This window comes from Lepisma saccharinum, chromosome 3 (assembly GCF_977018435.1).
Source record: "Lepisma saccharinum chromosome 3, izLepSacc3.1, whole genome shotgun sequence".
Taxonomy (NCBI): domain Eukaryota; kingdom Metazoa; phylum Arthropoda; class Insecta; order Zygentoma; family Lepismatidae; genus Lepisma; species Lepisma saccharinum.
The window spans coordinates 87,841,835-87,869,464 of record NC_139231.1 but is presented as its reverse complement, the minus strand read 5'-3'; the positions used below and the strand labels follow the sequence as shown (position 1 = coordinate 87,869,464).

The 27,630-nt window shown below is 37.2% G+C and overlaps 1 protein-coding gene across 3 annotated transcripts in view; it reads left to right on the top strand.

Moving 5' to 3' along the window:
* LOC145985227 (CCA tRNA nucleotidyltransferase 1, mitochondrial) overlaps positions 1-27,630 on the top strand; it is a 59,477-nt gene that overhangs the window by 12,928 nt on the left and 18,919 nt on the right. For 2 of the 3 annotated variants that reach the window (XM_083118984.1, XM_083118985.1), the window contains exons 2-7: positions 1,458-1,544; positions 7,908-8,101; positions 11,474-11,639; positions 19,720-19,837; positions 23,379-23,505; positions 25,728-25,921. In XM_083118984.1, the coding sequence (XP_082975110.1) occupies positions 1,488-1,544; positions 7,908-8,101; positions 11,474-11,639; positions 19,720-19,837; positions 23,379-23,505; positions 25,728-25,921 (856 nt within the window). In that variant the 5' untranslated portion in view covers positions 1,458-1,487. The remainder of the gene's footprint in view (positions 1-1,457; positions 1,545-7,907; positions 8,102-11,473; positions 11,640-19,719; positions 19,838-23,378; positions 23,506-25,727; positions 25,922-27,630) is intronic. The other variant, XM_083118986.1, reaches the window with a different exon arrangement.

Genomic DNA, 27,630 nt, shown 5'->3' with positions numbered 1-27,630 from the left:
AGTAACATACTACAGGTTTTATCCGTGTTTCTCGCATTCACTGAAATGTGCCATACAACGTTATTCTGTGGAATGCTTCAATTTTTGAACTCTTCAATGTAACCAATGGAGGTACCAAATACATAGTACATTCCGTCTGCCACTTCAGGACAAAACACGATTAGCACAGCAACTTCGCCTTCGTTAAAATTCCTTCTGCCGCACTATCCCCAACAACAAACTGTAAAATTTCTTTGTGAACATTGGGCCTCTTTGTAACGGGGTTTGAAAAATCCTGAAATGGTACGTTTACTAGACATGTTACATGGAACAATTACACAGAACGTATTAACAAGAAAACTACCCTGCACGTTACAACTTGCGTTAAATGAAGGGTTCAGGTGTAAAACATGGTAAGTGACATTTTGTTGATTTCTGAGTTCATTAAGAAAAAAGGTTATTGTTTACCGACTTCAGAAGGCTTCACTGAGTCCAATGCAAATTGTATGACATGGCAATTTCACTCGAAAATTGAAGGATGGCACATTTTATTTTGTAACTGAAAAATAACCAAAATGTCACTTACCATGTTTTACACCCGAGCCCTTCAAATAATTTCTCGAGCACGACTTGGTCAGTGGCTTGGTGATACCTTGAAAGCAGCTGAAATTTTTGCTCCAGTGTCAGGAAGAACAAATAGGCAGAAAATAAACCATTTATCAACAATGCAAATGAAAAAAAAACAAAAAAAAAAACATAACTCACATCATTCTCTAGGCAATTATCGAAAACCACAAACAGACCACTTGAATCAAAAAAGGGAGAAGAAATCCATAACAATAATGCTGACGAAAGAAAATAAACTGCCGCCAGTACAGGAAAGTATGTATATCGGCACCTATTTCAGTGCTTGCCTGATGCATACAATAATGATGGTCTTACTTCAGTACCTAACATTCGGTGCTCGATATGACAACATGACATAATATGATACTCTAAGGGTTAGTGTTTTCAGTTGAACGTAGGTGGTGCAGAAGAAAATTAAGGGGTGCGCAAGCACCCCCTCGTGCCCCCCTGGTGCTGCCCCTGGTCCTATACCCATGCATGAGAGGAAAGATGGTGTGGAGATATGAAGGCAACTAAACCTAAATAGCCTAACCTTCTAAAAAACGTCCCAGTCATAAAGCAGCCCATATGTGTTTATTGAGAATGGTTTAGAAATAAACAATTTGTGTAAATCACATTACAGTATTCACTTACAATCAATTTTGTGTATCTAGGTATGTAAATTGGAAGAATGGTACTTTTTTCTTCAACACTTGTATTTGTTATTGTTTTGTTATATATATTATATTATATATGTTACATATTATTTTGTCTAGAAATTGGAAATTGATTGTTTTTTGTGAGTTAATACTATGTCATAATGAAATACATTTCATTTTATACTGTGTATGCTTATTTTATTATTTTCTTAGCTTTCTCGATGTGACTCTGTCACAGGAAGGATGTTCCTTCGCCAGCTCTGGCTGATTCATCTGAAGCATATGAAGTATACCTCATTGGTATGTCTACATGTAAAGTTTTAGTTGTGCATGTTCATAGCTTAGGAGTGATTAATTGAGCAATACAGAATAACATGCATCTTTGGCTCTAAGTTCCAATTGTTGAATGGTTTTCACAAATTGTAGAAGAGGACAAGGAGAGAGTTGAGAATAAAGACATAAGTTCGAAATTTGGAAAAACTTGAACATATGTGCATTTGAAAGTCCCAGAAATTGTTGTCTGAGAAATTATTTTATGAAAAGTAGCTTGTGCAAGTGACCATGTGATACACATGGTGGAGAGAAAAGAAAACATTGAGATACTAATATTAGAGCTAGCAATCATAACATACTCAAATCATTCTGCACAAAAGATGCAGTAAGTTCTATATGTGCTGATAGACATGTAGAAAAATCCAGTTCATGTAGAAAATGTGTGCCTAAAGTAATATCAGATTTACTTCAAACAATGTGGATTAGATCCAATAATTGGCTAATATTATAAATATGCATCCTACATACAATGACTTTCGCCAACATTTAAGCACTAACTGTAGAATCAGTTGCAAGTGCAAATGTTATAGTTACACACACATTTTGTGTTGTCATTGTAGTTCTATGAAGGTTATTTATTATCTGTTCATATTTAAAATACTTGTGTAAATGAAATTATAGTATAGTTTGATGTATAAAGAAGCTTAAATAGATATTCATACAATGAACACATTGACAAATAATAAACATATGTAGATTGTTTCATAGGTGCAACACAAAAGATGAGAATGTATAATAGCATATCAGAAGAGATTAAATATAACACATAAGTACAAATTCGTTGTAACTGAGGTAGGGTGAATTGCATCTCTATGTATTTATTTACTTTATCTGTTAAATCCACAAATTAACAATTGCAACTTTTATTTTTTATTTTTTTTACCTCTGCAGGTCATTATTGCCATAACGTTCCAAATGCATATTGAACTTTGAATTACAAAGATAAATGTATATATATATATTTTTTTTATGACTGCTTAACAGTTGGGCTGAAAAGTTCGTAGGCTGACTCATAGATGGCGTTACTAGAATTAAATCCATGTGATTTTTACTTAGTACTAACCTTCAAAAGATACGTGTATAAATTTCACGGCTGCTGGATAATTAGTTCGTGAGATATAGCATTGTGAGTGAAGCAGCTTTTGTTATTGTGAAAAAATGGATAAAAAAGAATTTTGTGTGCTAATAAAGCATTGCTTTTTGGCGAAAAAAAATACTGTTGAAGCCAAGGCTTGGCTTGATAAACATTATTCGGACTCTGCACCAGGAAAATCAACCGTTGAGAAGTGGTTTGCTAAATTTAAACGAGGCGAAATGAGCATCGAAGACGATGCATGCAGTGGACGCCCCAAAGAGGCTGTTACCGACGAAAACATAAAAAAAGTCCACAAAATAATTTTAAATGATCGTAAAGTGAAGTTGATCGAGATAGCTGAGATTATTACATAGCGTTGTTGGAGCGTTTAAAGGATGAAATCATCAAGACAATGCACCGTGTCACAAATCAATGAAAACGATGGCAAAATTATATGAATTAGACTACGAATTGCTTCCCCATTCACCATATTCTCCAGATCTGGCCCCCAGTGACTTTTTCCTGTTTGCAGACCTTAAAAGAATGCTCGCTGGAAAGAAATTTAGCACTGATGAAGAGGTAATCGCCGAAACTGAGGCCTATTTTGAGGCTAAAGAGAAATCTTACTATAAAAATGGCATCGAAAAATTGTATGACCGCTATAATCATTGTATCGCCCTCGAAGGCAACTATATTGAATAATAAAATCGAATTTTGTCAAAAAAATATTTTTTACTATGTTAGACAACGAACTTTTCAGCCCAAATGTTATGTGGTGGAGTTAAAGCTATAATGACTTTCTATTATTACACTAGGCAACAAATTTAAACAAAATTTTTGCCCCTGAAAAACATCCAATTCTTATAAATTTTGAGCTGCTGAATGTGAAAACGACAATGAAAATTTAAAATTGACTGTGGTTTATGAGGGATACCCAGTAGTCTAGTTGCTGATATAGTACAGCGATATGTATTTACCACATACATTGTTTTTTGTCTGCTTCTATCCCTGGTGTCACTTGTACAGCTGATGAGGGTTATCCCTAGATATCATCCAACAGTAATCTACCAACATGGAAGTGGTCCACTTTCCCTGGTACCTTTTCTCCATCAACACAATTGCCTGATGGAAACATTGCCCATGCTCTTCACTAGAGCCTGGATTTATAAGCAAATGCATATTATTTTCCAGACTTCTCATGGTAAGAAGAGAGGTTCATACTTCATATTACATACCTTGATGAGCTATTTAACTAAGGTTGAAAGTGCTTAAATGCTTATTTCTGCAGGAAATGGTTATGCTTGCTTACTTTATGATTTTGATTTAAAATAGCATATTTTACCCTAATCTATCATATTTCAATCACACAATGGTATTGGGATGATGATATCAATGCTTCCAAATAGCCGCACGGGAATTTCCCGGCCTCTTTTCCTCGTAGGTAAGCTAATGCGATCCATGTCATGCCATGATAAAATTGCGTCCCACAAGCTCTGTGAGGTATTACTGAAAAATCTCTGTTACAAAACACTGTGTCAGATTTATAGAAAGATTTCTGGTGAAGAAACGGACATTGCAGAGGAAATCACATGCGCCTGCGATGCCATGCGACATGGAAAGAACATTTTCACTGTACAAACATTCTTCACTGACAGATGTTGGAGCTTCACACAAGAAAATCTCAGGATGACCTTCCTTACATACTGTAACAGCTTTGAATAAGTTAAGAGATCTAATAAACAAATATTTTTCAGATTTTCCTGTATTTGTTTATGCTTAGTTTGGTGCTTATTTTTTTCATATTTTGTGCTTATTAACTTGCTTATTTTACTGTTTGATTGTGCTTATAAATCCGGGCTCTACTCATTACTAACCATGCCACAGTTATCGGGATAGAAATCTAAACCTTGGTGCAACCTATCTTGACAGTGACGTCAGCTGGGACCACACTACAACTTGATGTATCACTCGGCACCAAGCATGAAAAATTTTCTTCGTCACATTTGCATCTCTGAGTCTGCGGAGAAATGTCAATGCTTGGTGCTAACAAAAAGGTACCTAGATCATATTGTAATAGGCAAAAATAATTGTACTGTGGTCGCTTTTAATTGCCTATTGGAATTGATGAAAAGTAAATTTGGTGATTAATATTTCTTGCATATTATCATACGTAGTAGTGTGTATAAATCTTTGGAAGCCGTATGAGCCAAATTCCTTGTCTTTCAATAAGTTCAGTGGGGTGTAACCATACCTTGTACAACAAATCCTAAACAATTATATTTTGAATATTTAATTTTAGTACTCACTGAGTCTTTTGGAAGATGGGGGTCCGAATTCCATGGATCCCCTAAATACATGCTTGCAATGTCAAACAACTGTTGTGCCCTCCCAAGTTTTGTTTACAGAATGGCCGAAGGCTGACATTAACTCATGTCTCATACATGTAATGAAGATTTTTATTTCACAGCAATCAGATTTCGCTTTATTGGCACAGATCTTAGTGAAGCCAAGCAACAATGTCTTCTACGAACGCTTCCTTATCTTAATACAAACCCAGGCCATACAAAATATGCCTCATTGTTGATGTGCTTTTGGATCAGGATCGGCGGCTACTTTTCCCACTGTTGGAAATTTAGCTTTCTCATTGCCCCTAAATGTTTTTGTGACAATTGAAATTGGCGTTTCATCACAACTACGTCGCAAATACGAATACGTTCACACATTCCCCCTCCATATGACTATTCAAAGTTTTCCCTTTATAATTCGATTTAAAGTAACACACAAGCGAAACTCTTACCGGGATCTCGCTCACTGAGGACACGTGATAACCAGCTGACAAAGATAGACTCACCCTTAACCTCACTTCGACATGCAAACACCTCCGAGATTCGTATCAACGAACCCACGCATAATTTTTTTAGCTTTGACTTGCATCAAAACAATCGTACCGGATACTCTTCATTTCAACGGGTTTTTCAGAATCTAACATCTCCAATACATTTTTATGTACTGTATACGATACACCATGCTTCAACTAAGGAACTATATTTTTGTGCTCAAGTCTCGCGAGTTTGCCGTTCGAATGCACGCTGCCATCCCGTATTCATTATCTGAATCCAAATCAGTTTCGTACAGTTTATTATGTTTAGGTATCGTGCTCATTTTAATGGTTATTTATTATACTCTGCATGAATTCTTGCATTGTGACAGTTTGAAATTCCTTCCCTTGTATCTTAATCTATTGAATTTCATTCCCTTGTTTTTCTTTTTTCCAAGTGCAGACAGTGAAAGTATGAACGCTGTAAGTTTGCAATGCTGTTACGACGTCACTGTCAAGTTAGGTTGCACCTGAGTGTAAGTAGAATGGATCATGCGTATCTTTATGGATATATTACATCCACGCTTCTGATACAGAGGCTACTTATTTTCAATCAGTTGTTTGTAGTTTTCTGCCCTGACATTTCCGAGGAAGTTTTGTCCCCAGGTGTCTTCTCATCACCCTGTAGTACATTGTCAAACTTTTCTTCATTGAAGAGGTTTTGGATCTGAGGACCAACAAAAACTCTGTCTATACTTTAGCCTTGCTAAGAGAGGAAATTTGTCATCACTGTACTAGAAAGTTGGCCCGGTGTGGCTTTGACATGACCATCAGACTTGAGTTTTATGTGTATGGGTGGTGACAGGATTTTGTGCATTTCTATACCCTCCAGAGATTTTCTTGCAGATGATTCTTGCTTCTCATTATTCAATGTCCTTGCCCGGCTGCCCCACTCACATGGAAAACACCAGTATTTATTATATCCTAGCTGCAAATCCATTAACACAGCCACTCTCTTCAAGTCACCACAGATATGCCAGCCGAACTTGATATATTGTAGACAGCAGGTGTTTTAAGTTGTTTTCTTTTTCTTTCTATAGCAAGGGTTGAAACCACCTTGAGACTCAATTTTGACGAGTATGAACAATCTCCATCCTTGCAGGTCATGTCCCATGTAGGCTATATTCTTGTTTTACTATTGGAGTAATAGCTTTTTTATTGTCTTGAAAAATCTTCACAAAAACACAGTTACAAGGCATGACTAGTGTTGGATTTTCACTGCAACACTCACTTATACACAAGACTGTTTGTTTGGAGTATTGTAGCATAGTACGCTACGGTATAGCCCAGGATTGAAGTATCACAGACAACCTGCTCATGATACAAGACCTCACTGTATACTAATCTATTGCATCATCTTATGTCAACAATCGGTTTTGTTATGACTCACTTTTGTGATGCAATGGCTTAAGAGAGGGGCATGACTTATTGACTGATTTTATCGTACTATTGTCCAGGAATGAAATTTGAAGTTCAGTATTGCCAATCTATGTGGACTGAGCTTTGTACTTTGCATATCTAGCAAACGAGCCAATCAGCATTTTGTATTTTCATTTTCAGCACCGCAGAATTAGTAAGAATTTGCTGTTCATTTCAAGGGCAATTTGGCTGCTGGCTAGTGTTATTTTTTCTACAGAAGGAAATAAAATAACAAAAGCTAAACAGATACTACGTGCACACAAACATACACACACACACACACACACTCCACCTCATATATGCACTTAGTACAGAGCAAATACACAAACATTTGCACTAAAGTGAATCTAAACAGCATACATTAACCGTGCTTCATCTTAACGTTATTCATATAATATGTATAGCTATTAGCCGCCCCCCATGTTGGAGTGGTTAGCACATCGTGCTACAATGCCAGGGGTCGTGGGTTCGAATCCCAGCCTGGGCATGGATGTTTGTGAGTGTCTATTCATGAATTTCATCATATCATCACTTATCCCCATCTTCGCAATTAGCCAAAAGTGGCACAAAAGTGAAGTAAAATAAAGCCAATCAATGTGTAACTGTCTTATTTTCCTGTCTTTTTGTGTAGATGCAACCCAATCTGAGAAATCAAATGTCTAATATTTTAACATGTGTCATTTTAACTTTTTTTTAACGTCACAATTAACAAAGAGGCATGGATTTCAAGATGCAACTTATTCCAGAGACGTTCAGAAATGACTGTAAAAGAATTTCCATAAAAGGTGGGGAGTTGTGGGTAGAAATATGCAGCAGAGACCTTTTACGTGATCTGGTGTTGCAGCTGCAAAAGTTTCAAAGATGGTGAAATCAGCTGGAAAGATGGGATACTGCTTTTATTTTTATTGTGTATTTATTATTGCAATTGTACGTATTCATTTGAAACGTTGTCTTTCAGTGGCCATTGAGTAAAACTGTATATGCACAAACATCTCTTTCATTTGCAAAACACTTTTATGGGACAAAACAGCCTTTAGTGATGAAACTAGATACCCCAGAATTCAAATCTATCTTCAGTCCAGAGATCGATGCCTTGGCTGAGCTGTTTCAGAAATATGGATATGAACTGAGGATAGCTGGAGGAGCTGTTCGGTAAGAACGTTGACATGTGAAAGTGTGTTAAGAGCAAGAATGAAGTTTATATTAGATATTTTTATTAGTGGAATCCGAACCACTGTGCAATGTGCTTCCACCAGGTATGAAACCTGGGGGTCCTTGTAGTGGCTACATACTACTTTTTCTTTTTTTTTTTGGTCACTTTGGTTTATTGTGGTTTCCAAATTTTGGCATACAATTTCGATTTTCTTCTTCTTTTTTTAAACTTTCATAATTTTGAGGTAAAATATATAACTTTCACCTGCTAAGAGTTCTTAAAAAAAAAAAAAGATTTCACACCTCTGTAACGATAAGTTCTTGTGTTACTTTTTTTTCTGCTATATCGCAGCAAGTTTGAAAAGCACATACCTAAAAAGTTTCCATCCCAAGAGGCTAACATGCGGGACAGCTTCCCCTACTTTAGATTAATATTTAGATATTCTACTACATTTATATCATCAATTTACTAAAGTTTGCCAATTATACTGTCTCATCCCTACAGTTCATAGAAGTATAGGCCACTTCATAATAATGTCTTTATCAGCTGTTAGCTTCTACTTTTGATTAATCTTTAAAATTTATCTGTATCCCTCTCATCTCATTCTGTCCACTCCAACTGACTCTTGATACTCTGTGTCCAAGTTTTATCATTTTCACCTGTAACATTTTAACCTTTTAAAAATATTTGGTATTTACCTGAAGAATTTTCTGCTGCTTCTTTAGGAAGACCAATGTTTGTTGCGTTAAAGGTTGAGTAAATGCAACAAGACATGCCACTGTAAGGTGCTGTTTAAATGTAATTTTTACAAATTAGTGATCAATGTGGCAATACAGATGATTGTGAAGAACTGAAGAACATCTTACATCACATATATTCCTACAGGGACTCGCTACAGTACCTTCCACGACAGGGTGTATCAGAAGTTCCTTACCACCCCTTGTAAAATCCACAGTGATGTATTTTCATGGAATTTGATATGGGCGATAAAAAATAGGCATAGGGGGACACCTTTTGGAGTATGTCACGGGGATGGCCGCCATCTTGAATTCAACTTTTTTATTTAAAATGATAGGTTTGTCATGTGATACATGACCATAGGCTAGAATTTCGTCATGATGTCAAATCTGAAATTAGATTTCATGTAACTTCATTTGGTGAAAAGTATTGGCAACTAAAAGTGATGTTTACCTGTTACAGAATGTGCTCCATATGTTGTCCGTGCTGGGCAATGCACGTGTGCAGACGCTTCTCCCAATGTCTGTGGACACCGATCAAAGTATCTGGTGAAATTTGCTCAAAGGCAGCCATGATACGTTGTTCCAGATGACTAAGATCACAAATTTTCACACCATACACCATAGCCTTAATGTGTCCCCAAAGGTAGAAGTCAATTGGAGTTAGGTCTGGTGATTGGGCAGGCCATTTAAACTGGCCCACGTCGAGCAATCCATTGTCCAAGAAATTATTCATCCAGTTACTGAAGCCCCTGGATGTCATCTTGTTTGAAAAAACCTGTGAAATGTATCATCTTCCGACATCAGAGCTGGCAGTATCTGTTCTTGTAACATCCCCAGGTATCATTCCACATTTAAATTTCCTTGAATGAAAAAAGGACCGATCATCAGTGTTTCCCATATGCCTGCCCACACCATAATTTTGCCTGCACCAGTCATTTTGGAGGGACTGTCCATGCAAGTTTGTCATGCGACCAATAGCGCATGTTTTGCCTATTCACCTATACATCCCGGGTTGGAAAACCGCTCGGGCTTGGTTGTTTGTGAATGTCCATTCATCAATTTCATCATTTCATCACTCATCCCCATCTTCGCAAATTAGCCAAGAAGCACAAAATGCAAAGTAAAATAAACTAAAAACAATCAATCAATCCTTTTGAGTCCTCATTGTATCGTAAATGTACAGAAGGTTGATCCGTCTATAGGTGTCCGATTTTGACATCTCACCTACTTTAGGAAAAACCACGGGGCCACCAGCGGTTGCCCTCGATGTGAGCACCATGGGTCCTGGCAATAGCCCTGCACCGTACCTTCCATTGTAGGAGGCTCCGTTGAAGTACAGGAACGGGAATCTCGAGCCACTCCTCCTGGCAGGCTTTCCAGAGGCCACGGACAGTGGTGACACAACGAGATGCAAGTGCCCTTTTCTATAGGCCAAACCTGCAAAAATCCATGGGACTGGCATCAGGTGACTTCACCTGTATGTCCTGGAAGGGAATAGCTTGGATGCTGGTGTCTGTTTGTTGCAGAAATCTCTGTGTAGAACGAGATGTATCTGATGAGGCCTTATCCATATGCACACAGACCTGATTTATTGCATTTCCATACAAACGGGGCAGATCGTCTGTATAAATTAGTGTGAGGATATGTTACTGATAAAATGCGGAGTTGATTTTGCAGTTTTTAGGCACCAGCCGAATCGTTAACTTGCCGTCATAGAAGTATCCCGCGACAACCAGAAATCCCTTCGCGAAACTTGCTTTGCACCGACGGATGAAGTCAGGATGGGTTTTTGCACCTCGTGGGGTGTACGTTACGGCTCGAATTTTGCCACAATCGGATAGAAAAGTCCATGCTCCATAGAGTGTGGCAACAAGCTTCCACTTTTCCCCGGATAGATGCCGTTCGTAGAGGTGCCTGCAGTGAGTCTTTCTCTCCGTCTGATGGGCCGCAGTGAGGAAGTGTCCACAACTTTTAAACACCATCCGCAGCTTTAATTTGTCACGTAGGTTGCGGTTCACTGTTGACTGTGCCACGTGCACTCGTCTTGCCATCACACGTTGCATAGGATGGTTTTCCTGTAAGGCCATTCGGCGCAACTTCCGAGCTAAAGGTGGAGTCACCGCAGTACACGGTCGCTTTCTACTCCCCTTTGTGGGTGAACAAAGTGCTGGAACGTCGTGGTGTTTATGTCGATTAATTATGTTCTTGATGGTCTTTAACCCCAATACACATCCATTTTCCCCGCACTGTTTTTGAATCTGTGTCACGGAAAACTTGCGGTGGAGAAGTGCTACGACGTAGCTTTCCCAAAATCGGTTCACCTTGGGAGCCATGATGCACACACCACACACACACGAACTTGGCACGATACTAGAGGCCTTAGGCTTTCTCCTGCTGTTTGAATCATTCAGATCTGTCGATTCTATGAGCAGGGGTGAAGGTTTAAAATCGGACACATATAGACGGATCAACCTTCTGTATACCTGTGTTTACTCTGTTTATGTGTAAGGGTGTCAGTTAAGTAGCAAGTTCAGTCAGGAAATGATACAGCAGGTTATTTAAATTTTAAACATTGTAATGTTTGAGTGATCCTCATATATTGATTATAAGTTTTGCTCTCCTTATTTTAAGAGATATTTTGATGGGGAAGCAGCCACAAGACCTCGACTTTGCCACCACAGCCACCCCAGAGCAGATGAAGGAGATGTTCACTACAGAAGGCATTCGGACGATCAATATGAAAGGAGAGAGTCATGGAACGATCACTGCCCGCATCAATGACAAGGAGAACTTTGAGGTAAGTGGATTTGTTTAAAAATTTTGTGGCGGTTTTCTTTTAGTCTATGGGCCAAGTAGCAAAAATCAAGAATTCGGTATAACTTGGGGGTACTAATTTTCCTTTATACCACAGTTGTATGGGTGTGTAAGGATACCAAAAAACCATGATTGCCATCTCAAAAGTGGTAGCTAATAGAAATGGTGGCCAATCCAAGATGGTGGATGTTGACATTAAAAGAAAGTACTATACCTCTGAAACTAATGATCTGATTTCAAGGACCTTTTTTTCAAATCAAAGCTTAAAATGTGTTCTATATTTAAGGTAATCTTATGTTTTTTGATTGCAATGTCCATTAAGTAGTTAATCACGGATTAGTAAAAAAAAACAACATATTTTTCACTAATAATTTTATATGAATTATTAATTTTCTAATAATCTAGGCATCTGAGAAGAAAATGTTCCAAACAAAAATTGTAGCGTAAACTTTTATCTTTAATTTTACATATAACACTTGTTGTTTTTGATCTCAGAATTAATATAAAACAAATGAATTATGTAGAGTGTGCAGTAGATTCTTCTTGTAGGAAGCATCCTTAGTCCTATTTAATTACACTTATTTTAACTACTGCATAGTATATTATTGTTATATACATGTAATAACATTTAATAATAATAATAATTATTATACGGGCGGTATCGGCATCGGTGAGTATTGGTTGATTTTCTTTTATCGACACCAAAGATTTACAGTGGATAGAAAAGCGGACAAAGGCAACAGCTCGTTTCAATATTTGTCCTTTCTAAAAGTTCGTTCATCCTTCCTTGTGACAGATTGGAAGACCAGGACAACAAGTTCCATAGATTTTCCTAGAAACACTGGATCACAAACCCCCACCCTCCTGGGAATCAGATGGCAAGATGAAAGGCATGGGCAAGTGAAAGCTGAACCCAAACGTGACCATTAAGGCATGTAACTGCTTAGTTAATGCTGTAGGAAATAAACCATTCATTGCCAATTCTTGTTTGAAGATCGTGGTCGTAAGATAGGTGGATGTTTTTAACCTCCTGCCTCACTAATGCCAGGTCAGGTAGTTGCGGAGTTTTGGAAATGAGGGATGAAGGTCACTGTGAAAATAGCTTTGTTTTATCTACATTCAAGCGGGAAGGGAAATCTGCAATTTATACATATCCTCTTCACTTCTGTCTTTCGTGTGACCGCTGAAAGCCAGCCTCCATGGCAGAGTGGTTAGCACATCGCACTATGATGCCAGGGGTCCTGGCCTGGGGATGGATGTTTGTGTGTGTCCATTCATCAATTTCATCATATCATCACTCATCCCCATCTTCACAAATTAGCCAAAAGTGGCACAAAAAGCGAGGTAAAATAAAGCAAATCCATCAAGCATTTATTTCCGCTGAGATTAGATTGAATGGCAGTACTAAGGAAGATAAGCTAATCGGGACTGGACCTACATATTAAAGTAGGACCCGAACCACTATGTGCCTCCATTGACTATCGAACCCGGGATCTATTGATTACAAGGCGACGGCGGTAGCACTGCACCATCGGGGAAGCCCCTCTAAAGATTTAGCACCACTACTAATGAATAATGTACATAAAATATTTATCAAGAACTTTACTTTTCATCTAATGGATCATTCCTTTTGTTATTCAATAAATATTCGACTTTTTACTTCTTTGACATTAATTTCCTTGCCAGGACAGTTGTTTCTTACTCAAATTTTAGCGGTCTTAACTGCACGTAAGCTAAATGATGAATATTTGCTGTGTTATCTCTGATTTTATAGTGTCTATTTATGTAATAACAATATTTTTTAGTCAAGAAGTAAAGAACAAAATAGGTATTAACGTTGTCTTTCCTCCGTTCCTTAGTCTGTAGTTACATACAACAATACTCTATACGCATCGGAGAAATTACGTACTAATTAATTAATTTACATATTAATATGAATCGATCAATAATTATATTAACATATCCAGGGCTCAAAAAATCCCGGTCGCCAGGCTGCCATGGCAACTAAAAGTTTCAGCCTGACTACTGTGATATTTTGCTGTAATATGTACGAAATTTTGAAGATTCTAAGTTCAAATTACAGTACAGCATAAGTTAGCATTTTTTTTTCTTTCTTAAACGTTGTGAACATCCCATAGAATCAGTAACAATTTCTTACTCTTTGTCCCCCAGTCCCTGCTTTCTCAAATGATCAGGCCCGTAGCCAGGAATTCTTTGTAGGGGGGGCGAAGTCAATCCTAGAGGGGGCAAATTTTTAATTTATTGTGTCGCATTGGCAGATATAACAGGGTACACAAAGGCACTTGCCCCCTCGCCCAAAAGAGATAAGTAACAGAAATGGGATGATATGTTGAAACTACAACGAACAAAACAACTTCAAGCAACATCAAATAGCAATATTTCGATAATGACCTTTTCAGATTGCCAAAGAATATGAAGTTTAACATAAATGCCTAGGTAGGCTAATCGGGAATGTATCTAGTTGATATTTGCAGATCGATAATGTTAATAGATAACTTTGGGCCTCTGCAGAACTGATTAAGGGAGCCCTTTATAAATGATGCTTCATAATGATTGCCTCTAGTTTCCAGTATGCAAGATTTTTACGCACAAAGGAATCTAACGAGAATCCAACAACACCATTGTGTTGTGTTATGCAAGAAAAATAGAATTAATTAAATAATAATGGTTACATATTACCTACACTTTGATGAATTGTGTAAAAATTAGTAGCTAATACATTTTTTCTGTACTTGCTAAAACATTTAAACATGGGTCCCTTAGTCCATCACGGACTCTATTACTGTCAAAGGGGAGACTCTTGCATCACTACAGACAACGTTTGCCTACTGGTTACGTTAACCATTTTGCAAAATATTGTGTGGATTGTATTATATTATAGTTGAAATACATTTTTTGACACCTGACAAACAAATAGGAATTCCTTGATTGATCAATGACTTCTTGGATTACAGTGTCATCATTAATATTTCATGGGGTGTAAGGGGTGCTCCTTCCATATAGTGCACCCAATAGTCAACCTCACTTCCACGTAGTACACCCTGGACTGCAAACTAACGAAGCTCTGGCGACTGGCCTCATGGCCAGTATAATTTTGTTTGTGTTGTCCTGTGTTTTGTCCTTATTTGTGCTGAGTGCTCCTTTACAGCCTCATCTTTTAACGAAAGTCAGAATATTTTATGATTTTAGTTATGCAACGTTATAGTTGTTATGTGTAACGATAAGGGGCTGGACCTCGTATATTGTGACGGGTGCAAAATAGCCTTAGTGCTGACGCACCCAAAATTTTAAATTCAAATTAATATTTCATATTAAGTTTCATAGAAAGAAATTGCTTTAATAGGTGCAATAATTTCACGGAGCACCATGGCATTCTCTTTAACATTTTTTTCCCATATAGATCATTTGGCTCCCAGGGCCGACTCCTGCTGCCCCATAGCTATAGCTCTGAACTTGGACTATAAGAACAGCAGAAATTGTGAGCGAAGCGAGCAAGAAAATTTTACGAAATGTTCTTTTATTTGTATAAAATTTGAAATCGAGGGGGGGCAATTGCCCCTCTGTGCCCCTTGCAAGTGCCCTTGGCCGTCTGGTAGAAAAATGCAAGGAACACGTAAAAACGAATTCCATCATGAGTACCCAATTGTCCTGCTATTCTTAGATTCTCCTAGTCTTGTTTTTTGACTTCAATGTTTGCTTCCCCTAGAATAGACTTCTGTCCAAGGTCAGGGGGAGGGGACAATGCCCCCTGCCCCCTGTAGTTATGGTACTGTTTATGAGTGTCTCTTCATCAATTTCACGTCATCCTTCATTGTTGCGATTAGCTAGAAGTGGCAGAAAAGCAACGCAAAGTTACAAAAATCAAATATCCACTCCCTCTCTCTACCACACTATTACCAAAAGATAGACTTGGGAAACAAACATTTAAGCAATTCAAAGTTCATAGCAACACATCCAAGAAAAACATCCAAACACATTAGGCACCTTTAGTACAATACTACTCAAAATGTCGCAACTGTTCTAGATACTGAAAGTTGTGAAATCATTTCCCGAAGTCTAATCTGGAAGGGAAATCCCCTCCCCACCCCAATCCTGATACGACATTATACGGAATCCCATACACCCTAATAAATCACAAAATCAATAAGTGTCTTTGTAATGTTGCTAGAGTAACACATGATATAATTGTAAAGATTAGTGAAAATTGCAGGTAGGAATGTGTTCTGTATTTTTCACAGGGGGGGCAGAGCAGGCTCTCAGGGGGGGCAGTTGCCCCCCCTGCCCCCCCTCTAGCTACGGGCCTGCAAATGATTTAGCGATGTTTTGAATACCGTGATGCTCAGCTTCTTATACATAATGTCAAAAGTCTCACAACCCAAATTTTGAAAATGTATATCATGAAAACCGTAAGAGATATTTACACCGGGTTTTCTGCATTATAAAGCCTCATCCATTGAGATATTTCCAATGCTAAAGAATTATCAGTTTACGCCACACAGAAAATTAGATAAATTAATAACTGGCAGAAGGCAGTGTTAACATTTTTCCAGAAATGCACTTCTGAGTGAGAAAAATATGTAAGAAATTTATCAAAGGGTCATAATTAGATGTCTGGTGCCATGTCAATCTGTCATTTACAACCAATATTGGTCATGTGCAACATTTGATGGATTTTTGACTGATGAATTTATGTGAAAAAGTTACATTTTTTGGACATATCTCCGTAGATGGCAACACTAGAAGATCGAAATATTGTCAACAGACGCACGCAACATGTGCCTAAGTATTGGCCATACATTTACATGAAAAATAATAAATCAAGATTTTGTGCCGAAATTGAACTCTTGAGAGAATCCTAGACTGCCCCTGTTTATCCTGAATTCTCTTTGCTCTCTGTGCCTGTTTATTTTAATTGATTCAGCATGGCGTATACATTGGAGCAGCTTGTGTGCTTTGCTGAAGAGTATTTTATGATACTACTAATTCTTACACTCATGTGCAAGAAGTTTTCAAAGAAAAATACCCTGCTTCTGTTGTACCTCACAAAGCAACTGTTTTATGACTAGCCAAACACCAACAAATGATCCCACAAATTGTTAAGAGTTGGTATTTATTGTTGAAAATCAATTCTCAGATGTTTTCAGGAAATTAACAATGTTTTTCAAATAATGTAATTTCTTTTATTTGGATAAATGCTAACATAAATTTATTAACCCAGTGATAGCCTACGTGATCAGTTTAGTGCAGAAAACCAGGTGTAAATATCTCTTACGGTTTTCATGATATACATTTTCAAAGTTTGGGTTGCGCGACTTTTGAAATGCACTGTAGTATAAATAATTGCTAGTAGGTGGTTTCTTGGCGCCTAACTTTGAAGAAATATTTTCGAGCACTGAACATATTAAATAGAGACACTTTTATTATGATATTTCTAAGACACTTGGCTCGGACCAGCTCCCCATGGAAGCATCAGCACTTAGGATATTTGCACCCATCACATTATATGGGACCAGTCGCCTTACAATAGATGAAAAATCACCATCCGTGTCTCTAAACATCTCCTTACCCAGGGTAAGAACCGAAGCTGTATTGCAACACTCGGCATATACATGGGCAAAATACAGGACAACACACAACCATACAAAGGTAGACTCCTCGATGGCTTAGTGGTAATGTCATCACCTTGTAATCAAGGCTACCCGGGCTCGATACCCTGTGCCCTATGGAGTCACATGGTGGTTCGGATCCCACTTTAAACAGTAAATTCCCTCCCTATTAGTCTATCTGTGCATGAGGTGGACTTCAAACAAAAACTCAAATCAAACAACCCTACAAAGGATTGTACTGGCCGAAGGTGCAGATGCCAAAGCCTCATTGGCCTGCAAGACTGCAGTTGGAGAGGTGAAGTACGATGAAATGAGGTTAACATTTGTGGTGTTCAGAAGAACATTATAACATTGTCATACTCTTTATTACTTATTTTATTACTACAGTTTAATTGTCTGCTTTGAAGAAAGTAAAAATGTATGAGAACAGAAGGTGGACCAGAGAAGTGTATTATATGTGAGGAGTCAGCATCACCGAATGAAGTGCATCCACCAAAATATGTAGACAGTTTTGTACAATCCTGTTGTGAGCAGAAATTTTGAAAGAAAGAAATGCTTGCTTTGTCGGATGAATTATTAACGACTGTAAAATTTCATTGCATATGTTGCTCCAATTTTATTAATATCAAGTCCTTGAGAAGACTAGAAGCAGATGCTCATCCTCCCATTTGTTGTCTGAAAGTCCTTGCTCATCAAAGCATGTTGAGAAAGGCTTGAGACGGACACACACAGAGTGAGTGAATACATCGTAGGCAATTATCGTAGCATGTTTGTTTTGGGACATTCTTTTTTCCATGTATGATTGGCCAAGGACCTAAAAGAGGTAATAGTCTGTTTGGGAAAGCTCTGGTGAATAGGTTGGATTGGAAAAATCCCTCCACCCAGGTGCAGCAAGTATGTCACATGTCCTTCTTGCAGCGTGAGGTTTTGCGTTGTCCATGTGTAAGTAGGGCTTCTGGCAGTTCATTAGTTTAGGATTTTGCATTAAGTGAAGAGTGAGATTGTTAACGCTGTCTGCAGAACACATCTATATTGATCATTTTACCCCACTCCAATAAGAAGATGCTTGATGAAAATCTGTCTTGGAAATTTTGCTTGCTTGTTAGAGACAACTGTTGGCACATCACTAGTTGCACAGAAGCCATTTTGCAATGTAGGTGGTAATTTGTTCCAATAAAGGCTTGTTCTCTGAACTCATGAGCAGTGATGTGGAAAAGGTTGGGTTTGATCTCTTGCATTCATCAGACAATTGGGGATGACCTTTTACTTGATTTCATGTCCTAAAATACGTATCTCAAACGATTGGTATGAAAACCTATATTTTTGGATAGGTGCTGCACCTTAAAATCTGTTCCCTAATAATTATAGCTGTTAAAATTTAATAGTATTTGTACATCTGCTTCAGCATCTCCCTAGTGTCTGTACACCTGCTTCAGCATCCCCCAAAGACAAATCTGCTGTTGTCAGATCAGGGAACCGAGGTGGAGAGAATCGTTTTGATATTATTCTGTTCTCAAAGAAGGATCTGTTAAACTGCATGGATTTGTTAGATGTGACAACATGCCATATGTTATCATTGGCTTTGCTGTCTATCTAGGTATATTGTACCCCTGCAATAATTAGCATTCCAAAATAATTAATTTACTGGGCCAACAAATTAGTATTCATGATGAAAGTTGTGCGAATTACTCACAAATTTAATATAAATATATTAATAACATACGTTTTGCGAGTATCTATGTTGCTCCTGCGACGTTTCGGGACGCAACTGCTCCATTCCTCAGGCTGTTCACATTTAGGTTATATATAATTCATAACCACGTCGACCTCTCCATAGATACAGGATATTGGATTGGTAAAAGGTGTGTGGTTAAAAAATAATAAAAATCTAAAACCCATTACAGGTGCACGTCGTAGTACCATGCTGTTTCCCCGATTAGAAACTGCTCCTTGGAATGTTAAAACTTTAAAACTTTATATCCTGTACCTATGGAGAGGTCGATGTGGTTATGAATTATATATAACCTAAATGTGAACAGCCTGAGGAAGGGAGCAGTTGCGTCCCGAAATGTAGCAGGAGGAACATAGATACTCGCAAAACGTAAGTTATTAATATATTTATAACAAATTAGTAAAATGCCCTGTATAACTTGCTTTTCTATAGATAATGAAACGTTGAGTCGTATTTATCCCTGACAACTCAACAGGTAATTTCTTCTGACTCTCATGTGATACAGGTTTGAGCAAGATGTATTTGAAATAATATATTACTTCTTCATTCACTTGTTCAGTCTGTACTGACTAAAGCTTTTGTCGCAGAGTATCTGAAACACCTTCCCCCATTCTCTTCTTTATGATCCAGGAGGCAATATATCTTAATTTCTAATGATATGTTTCTGTACAGAAAATAATTGAAAGTACTTAACATTTTTCTAGATCACAACACTCCGTATTGATTTAGAAACCGATGGGAGACATGCAGAGGTTCAGTTCACTACAGACTGGCAGTTAGATGCAAATCGACGAGATCTCACCATCAATTCAATGTTCTTAGGCAAGTGCTTGTTTGTTGGTTTTCTCTTCAGATCCCTGTACATGCTTTCAATTACTACACTTCATTATGTAACTTATTGATAGCATTAATCATGCAGGATAATGTTGGAGGTAGCACAGTGGAACATAAAAACTGAACTGTTCAAACAATCAAATAATCATCTCCTTGAACTCAGACCCCCTCATTTCAAGTTGTTTTTTTTTTTACGTGTGAATTTTGCAACTAATATAAAATGAATTATTTTTGAGAAAGAAATAAAATATGTAAAACTAATCACATGTTAAAAGTGAAATGCCATACTTAAGTAAACTAGGTATAATTTGTAACTCCAACTTTCAAAGTTTCTGAGGTATAACATTTTATTGATCTCTTCCGTTATTTTGACAGTAGGGTCCAAATTGTAATTAATATAGAAATGGGCGACTTTTTTATTAGAATGTAATAAATAGAAAAAGCCATAATTAAAAATGTTGCATCTTGTTGAAAACCTTGCAGAATTTTAAATTTTCTGCTGAAAACGTGCATGGTTTTTACACGAGAATTTTTTTCTTCCGAAAGTATGAGCAGCAGGTACACGATTCTTGCCACAAGAATGGAACACATATCAGGCAATATGCAAGTATTGTTTTGAACCCTCTTGTCCTGGCATTGCATGTGTGTGTGTGTGTGGGGGGGGGGGGGTCCCGAAGTTCAAATTTTGCAAAACAAAATTTTAAAAGTTTTTTACTTTCTACTTTCTTTTTTTCTTTCGTCTTCTACTTGATAAAGGATTTTTTTTAAAATCATTGGCTTATAGACTAATCTGTAATGAACAAAACAAGCTAAAATTTGTAACTAGTTTATGAGGCCTAGACCTTGCAGAATTTTAAATTGTTCATTGAAGACATGCCCAGTGTTGGTGCCTACACATGGAAAATCAGCCCTGGTGTTTCAGGGGTAAGGAGAAACACATGACTTTAACGATTTGAGTTTTTAATTTCTGTTCTATTATTTAGTGCTAAACTTAAATATGTTTCGGTTCATATTTAATCACTGATACTTTTTGGAGTCCCTGGCATCTTTGAGGGTCTGCAAAAATTTTATGTGACACTATTTTTTGGAAATTATGCAAAATTTATAATTTTACTTCATTTTGCACAAACATTGTGTGGTATAGTGAATTTTGTAACTGAATAATGGCTGCTGTATTAATCTGATTATCTTTTTTGTAATTCTTTGCATATTTTAATGTGAAACTCTTGTAGAATAATATGGTATTATTTCAATGGAATACGTATATATTAATGCTTATAAATATTTTGAACACAACTTTTAATTGTTTTTCTTTTTCTTATTTGGCGCTACAACTCTTTATGAGTTTTGGCCTGCTCAACAATTTTCTTCCATTTAATTCTATCCTGGGCATCCTTCTTCCAATTTGAGATCTTCATTATTCTAATATCGTTTCTAACATCATCTTCCCATCTAACTTTAGGTATACCTACTAGCCTCTTAACAAATAGTTTCCATTTATATATCTTTTTGACTGTCCTCTCATTAGACAATCGTTCGATATGACCTAACCAGCTTAATCTTTGGGCTTCTATGAATCGAATTATATTCTTATGCTTAATCAACTGGTCTAACTCGTCATTTGTTTTTATTCTCCAAGAGCCATCGCTCAATTTGGAGGGGCCAAATATTTTTCTTAATATTCTCCTTTCAAATATTAGTAATTTTTGTATTAAGCTATCTTTCAGGACCCATGTTTCACAGGCATATGTTGTCACTGGTCTAATGATTGTCCAATATAACTTAAGTTTTGTTTTTTTGAGAGTAGATTATTTTGTAATAATTTTTTATTTGCATAAAAAGCTTTGTTTCCTGCTATAATTCTTTCTCTTATTTCTTCTTCTATTGAATTATTGGTATTCACAATAGAGCCTAAGTATATAAAAGATTCAACATTATCAATACTCATTGTGTCTATTATTAGTTTATTCTCTGTATTTGGTTTCCTCCTGCATTTCATATATATTTTGTTTTACTTTTATTTACTATTAGACCATATTTTATTGCCTCATTTTTTAACATTATGAATGTGTCTAGCATGACCTGCTTTGTTCTTGCCATTATTAATATATCATCAGCATAGGCAGACAGCTGTTTTAATCGGGTAGAGATATTACCTCTTATTTCAAGCTTGGATATTATCACATCCATTACGATGCTGAATAGAAGTGCTGACAAAGGGTCACCTTGTTTCACTCCCGATTTTACTTCAAACTGATCAGTAAGATCATTATTAATTTTCACTTTGGCCCTAGTATTCTGGAGTGTAATTTGGATCAGGTTTGCTAGTTTTACTGGAACATTAAAGTGTAATAGGCATTCAGGAACTAATGATCTTTTAATAGAATCAAAGGCATGGGTATAATCTATGAACACATTATGTAGCTCGATATTAAATTTGTGACATTTTTCATATATCTGTTGTATCATGTAAATATTGTCTATGGTTGATCGGTTAGATCTGAAGCCCATTTGGTATTCACCAATTTGATGTTCTACAAACTCATTTAGTCTGTTGTACAATAAGATAGCATATATTTTATAGATTACATTTAACAAAGTTATTGGTCTATAATTCTTGAAGTCTTTACGATCACCTTTCTTAAATACAGGGCAAATTATTCCTTCCAACCAGTCATCTGGGATCTGCTCACTATTCCATACTTTAAGTATAAGGTCATAAATATTTTTCTTCAAGGTTCGTCCATTCATTTTAATTAATTCTGCTGAGATATTGTCTGGGCCTGTAGCTTTGTTATTCTTAAGCATATTTATTATGGTATTTATTTCAGTATATGTTGGGACATCAATCTCTTCATAATTTATCGGATTTACAATTCTTAGGTGGGTATTGTCATGTGTTTCTTCATTGTTTAAAATATCGCTGAAATATTGTTTCCATCTTTCCAATACAAGTTTCTTTTCTGAAATTAATTTTCCTTGTTTATCTTTACATAGTGGAATCATTGGAATTTTTTCTTTGTTAAAAAATTGCATTTCTTTATAAAATTTCGTAGTTTCATTTTAATTGTTACAATATTCAAACATTGATATCACTATTGGTGGGAATTGTAATAGTGTTGACAATATTATGGGTATCCACTCAGTGCTTTTATTTACTTACTTATTATTATTATTATTACAAGAATAGTGAAATTTGTAAATAGTTCCAGTGTCAGTTCAGCTGAAAAGGTACAGCTAAACATATTGAAAATTGATATATTCATGTTTATGGAGGAGAAAATGTGCAGATGACAACATGTCTTCATTTACATTTTGGCATCAGAAATGAATGTCCAAATCATCAACAATGACTGGAGTTTCTGAAGTTCAATATGACATTTTATTTGCAAAGTAAAAATTTTAAACCAGTTTTGTAAAGCATGATGAACTTAAAAGAATTGATACTACTAAATATTTTAGTACAATGTACTAAGACAAAGGAGGCACAAAAATAGACTGATAACACACACTGCTACTTTTATTGTAGGATTAGATGGAACATTGTTTGATTACTTCAATGGGAAGGAAGATCTGAAGAATAGAAAAGTTGCCTTTGTAGGAGATGCTCAGAAGAGGATAAAAGAAGATTATTTGAGAATTTTAAGATATTTCAGGTATGCATGTTGCCAACATAGCTGTTTGGCGTGTGTGTGTGTGTGCATTCAGTCTAAAATCAGTATTGATTGTTGATCAGCCATGTTAACTCGATCCATTTCCATTGTGTGCATCTAGCTGTATTATATAATTAATAGTTTACCAAAACTCCCATTAATGAAGCAAAATGGAATGTATGTGACCATGTCTCCACCCTTACTTTTGTCCAGCTCACAGGCTTGGAACAAAATAAATTGTTTTCTATATCGTCCAGTTGCTGAAAGGTCACATAATTCATAGCAGAGCACAACACAGTGGTGCTATTTTTTGTGACGGGCGGTATAGGTACCAAATTTGTCTTTTACACATATAAATATATATACATATGTGGCCCTTCTAAAAATTATCCAAATTTTTCTTTTCCCGTGGAAAATATCTATGGTAGATTGGCTGCACTCTGCAGAGAGGTGAAGGGAACTTTCATGCACGTGCACGCATGTTGCTGGGCATGTCAGACCTGTCAGTCGACTCAACTGGCGAGTGGGGTAGTGTTTCTGTATAATGTTGCATTTCCTTGTTCACTAGGATGACGGAACGCATGGAGCAAAGATACTGCATCAAGTTTTGCCAGAAGCTTGGGGAGGCAAGAACGGAAACAATTCACAAGATTCAACAGGCGTTATGGCGATGATACCATGCGAGTTACCGAAATGAAGGACTGGTACAACCACTTCAAAAATTGCCGCTCATTGGCGGAGAGCGATCAGCGTTCTTGGAGGCCATCAACAAGCCTGAATGCAGAAAACGTTGAGAAAGTGAGTTCCTTGATAATGGAAGATCGCCGTTTGACATCAGGATAATTGCTGATGACATTGGTATTAGCAAAGATTCTGTGCATTCAATTTTACTGGAGGATTTAGGCATGCACAAGGTAGCAGTAAAACTTGTACCAAGCTGATTTTGCAGGAACAGCAAGAATTTCGAGGTGACATCACACAAGACATGCTGGAGACTGTCAACAGGGATGCATAGTTTCTCAATACCGTGATAAATGTAGATGGTGATAATGGACATGGCTCCATGTGACTTCTGGTTGTTCCCGAAGCTAAAATCTCCACTGAAAGGCTTCCATTATGACAGTCGAGAGGACATTATGCGCAACGGGATGGCAGAATTGAGAGACATTCCAAAAGAGGCATTCCAGGAGTGCTTCCAGCAATGGCAGGATCTTTGGGCTAACCATGTGAAATCCCAAGCAGGCTAATTTGAAGGGGATTAGGTCGCGAACCATTCCAGACATTTTTTTTTTAACCAGCATAAAATACATTTTAGGTAGGCCACGTATGTTACTTAAATCGGCTGAAACATTGTGCATGATTCCACTCTTGTTCGATTGTTCATCGGTGGTTTGGTTACCAGTGGGGCACTGTGTACTGCTTTGGATCCCACTTTAAACAGTAGATTCAGTTTTGGTAGCATGGGCCCTTCCTGTCTGTAGGAAGGCCTGACCAACAGTCTGAGGTGACTTGATGAGTGCTATTGAGGTAGTGGCCCATTATGGGAGCACTCTTGTTTGAAAAGTTGCATTTATTTTTGATTTTATTTTGTTCCTTGTCACTTCAGTCTGAAAGCTCGCTTAGTCTATCTGTTGACGTAAAATAAAATTTAGCTAACTTTTTCCGATTATTTATCAATAATGATAGTATAAGAGATGATAAATCATAGTTACTACCCTCTGTTTATGAAATAAATGTTAAAAATTAACAAAACATCCAATTATAGAATATGTTACTTTACTGGTTAAAGTCAAAAGAAGGTCAAGTATAAAGGAAAACTAGATGTTATTCAGAGCATGAGTGTCTTCTAATTGCTTTTGTATTCTATGTTTGTGATGCATGCTTCTATATTATTAATTTCTATATTTATTAAGTGGGACCATACTAATTTCATCATGTGCTGTTTGCATTTGCATTATTACGACTGTAACTTTTGTGTTCTTAATGTCATAAAATATGAATGTCGTGAAATGTTTTCAAAGTGTTGGGGGAGGGATTCAGTTTTATTTTGAATAAGAATTGATATGCAAAGTAATAAGATTTTGCAAATTCAAATGGCTGTTTTACTATTTATTTTAGATTTTATGCTCAATTCGATCAAAAATCAATACTAAAATAGTTTTGGCATTATTTTATAGCTGAAATAGTTGCTTATGTGAATATTTATGTGAGTATTATTTGAATAGGTTTTATGGCCGAATTGCAGAAGATCCTGATAATCATGATGCCGAAACCTTATCAGCAATAGAAAGCAACGTTGGAGGTTTAGGGAAGATTTCAGGAGAAAGGATCTGGGCAGAATTAAGGAAGATTTTGGAAGGAAATTTTGCTGGGGAGATAATGCAGACAATGCTGAAAGTGGGAATTGCTCCTTACATTGGTAAGTGTGATGTTTTGTTGCTTTGTTTTGTCTTGTCTTGAAGCTTTTCTGGTGACAAATTATGAACAAATTCTCCCGGGTTATCGACCAGGTGAGTTCTCGAAAGGTTTCCGAACTAACATCACTCTCATCTTTAGGATAGAAGATGCAGGTAGACTTCTACCTGGTTGATAACCTATGTTACACACAGGCAAAATAGCAGAATTGGAAATAGGAACACATTTTGGTCATATTTGCTGGATACAGTGAAATTATTTTCTTAGATAAATCTTCCAATCAGAGAGCAATTTAGGGTACACAGATTGGTTAAATAAACTTGAGAGCTTCTGAGACATTCTGGGTACTTATAAATTAGGATTCCCATGTTAGAAGAGTATCGTGTAATTCCTCAACATAAATTGAAGATAATGATGTTCACAAAAAGGCAAATTCAGACATTTGCATTTTTATCATCTGCATGTGTTGCCAGTGTGGCTGCATTCATATTTCATTTCCCTGTTGAGAATTTAATGATTTTATAACAGATCATCTTAATTTGATATCATTTAACTCTTTACAATTTCCTTTAAAGTGTATGAGAACTTGGTAAGGCATGCACAGATGGGGGACAAAATAATTCAACCACCTATGAAAAAGTATGCTACAGTTCACACCGGAAGTACAGCAGCACCACCTGGCACTGAAGTCTGCCACGTAGAGGTCGTGAAGGGGAAGATATTAGTCTGTCAACAGCAGTCATTGATGGTTTATTTGTCTATCGTATGCTCTCAAGAGACGCTGCAACGTCCTGACAGAGTTTCAAAGAGGCATGATTGTTGGAGCATGTTCAGCTGGAACTACGGTGATGGAAACCGCAAACCTTGTGCGGTGTACAAGGAGCACAGTATCAGCCGTTACGACAGCGTACACAACATAAGGTAACATGGCATCTTCAAAGCACAACAGTGAACGAAAAACAAGCTTGCTGCTCGGGATAGGAGGGTGTTGAAGTGCATAGTGGCCCGAAAGCACAAGCAATCATTATCCGAGATAACATCTGAAATGAACAGGTATCTCCAGGACCCCATTTCAACCAAAAATCTCAAAAGGGAACTCCATGCTGCAAACATTCATGGCAGAGTGGAAATTCGTAAGCCGTTGCTGTCAAGCGACACCAATGGTGCAGAGTTCACAGAAGTTGGTCCCCACAGCAGTGGAAACAAGTCATCTGGTCTGATGAATCAACATTCACGTTATTTCAGATCACAGGGCACGTTTATGTGTGGAGAACGCCCCGAGATGCATTTCATCCTGACTGCCTTTTGCCGACTGTGAAGCATGGAGGAGGGTCCATCATGGAATAGGGTGCGATATCTTGGCACGGTGTGGGACCACTTGTTTTTCTGCATTGGAAGATCAACGCCAATCACTATTGGAGCATTCTGGGGGATCATCTCCATCCTTTTGTCCAGACTTTATTTCCTGGGAAGTGGCCGCTTTTTCAAGACTACAATGCTCCTATCCAGACTGCTGGGTCTGTCCAAACATGGTTCGAAGAACATGACGATGAAGTAGGACATCTTGAATGGCCCCACAGTCTCCTGACTTGAACATTATAGAACATATGTGGGGATATTTGGAGTCCAAACTGCATGCTCGAAGTCTGCCTGCAGCCACACTTTCGGAATTGGAGACTGCTCTGGAGGAAGAAAGGCTCCATTTTCCCTTAA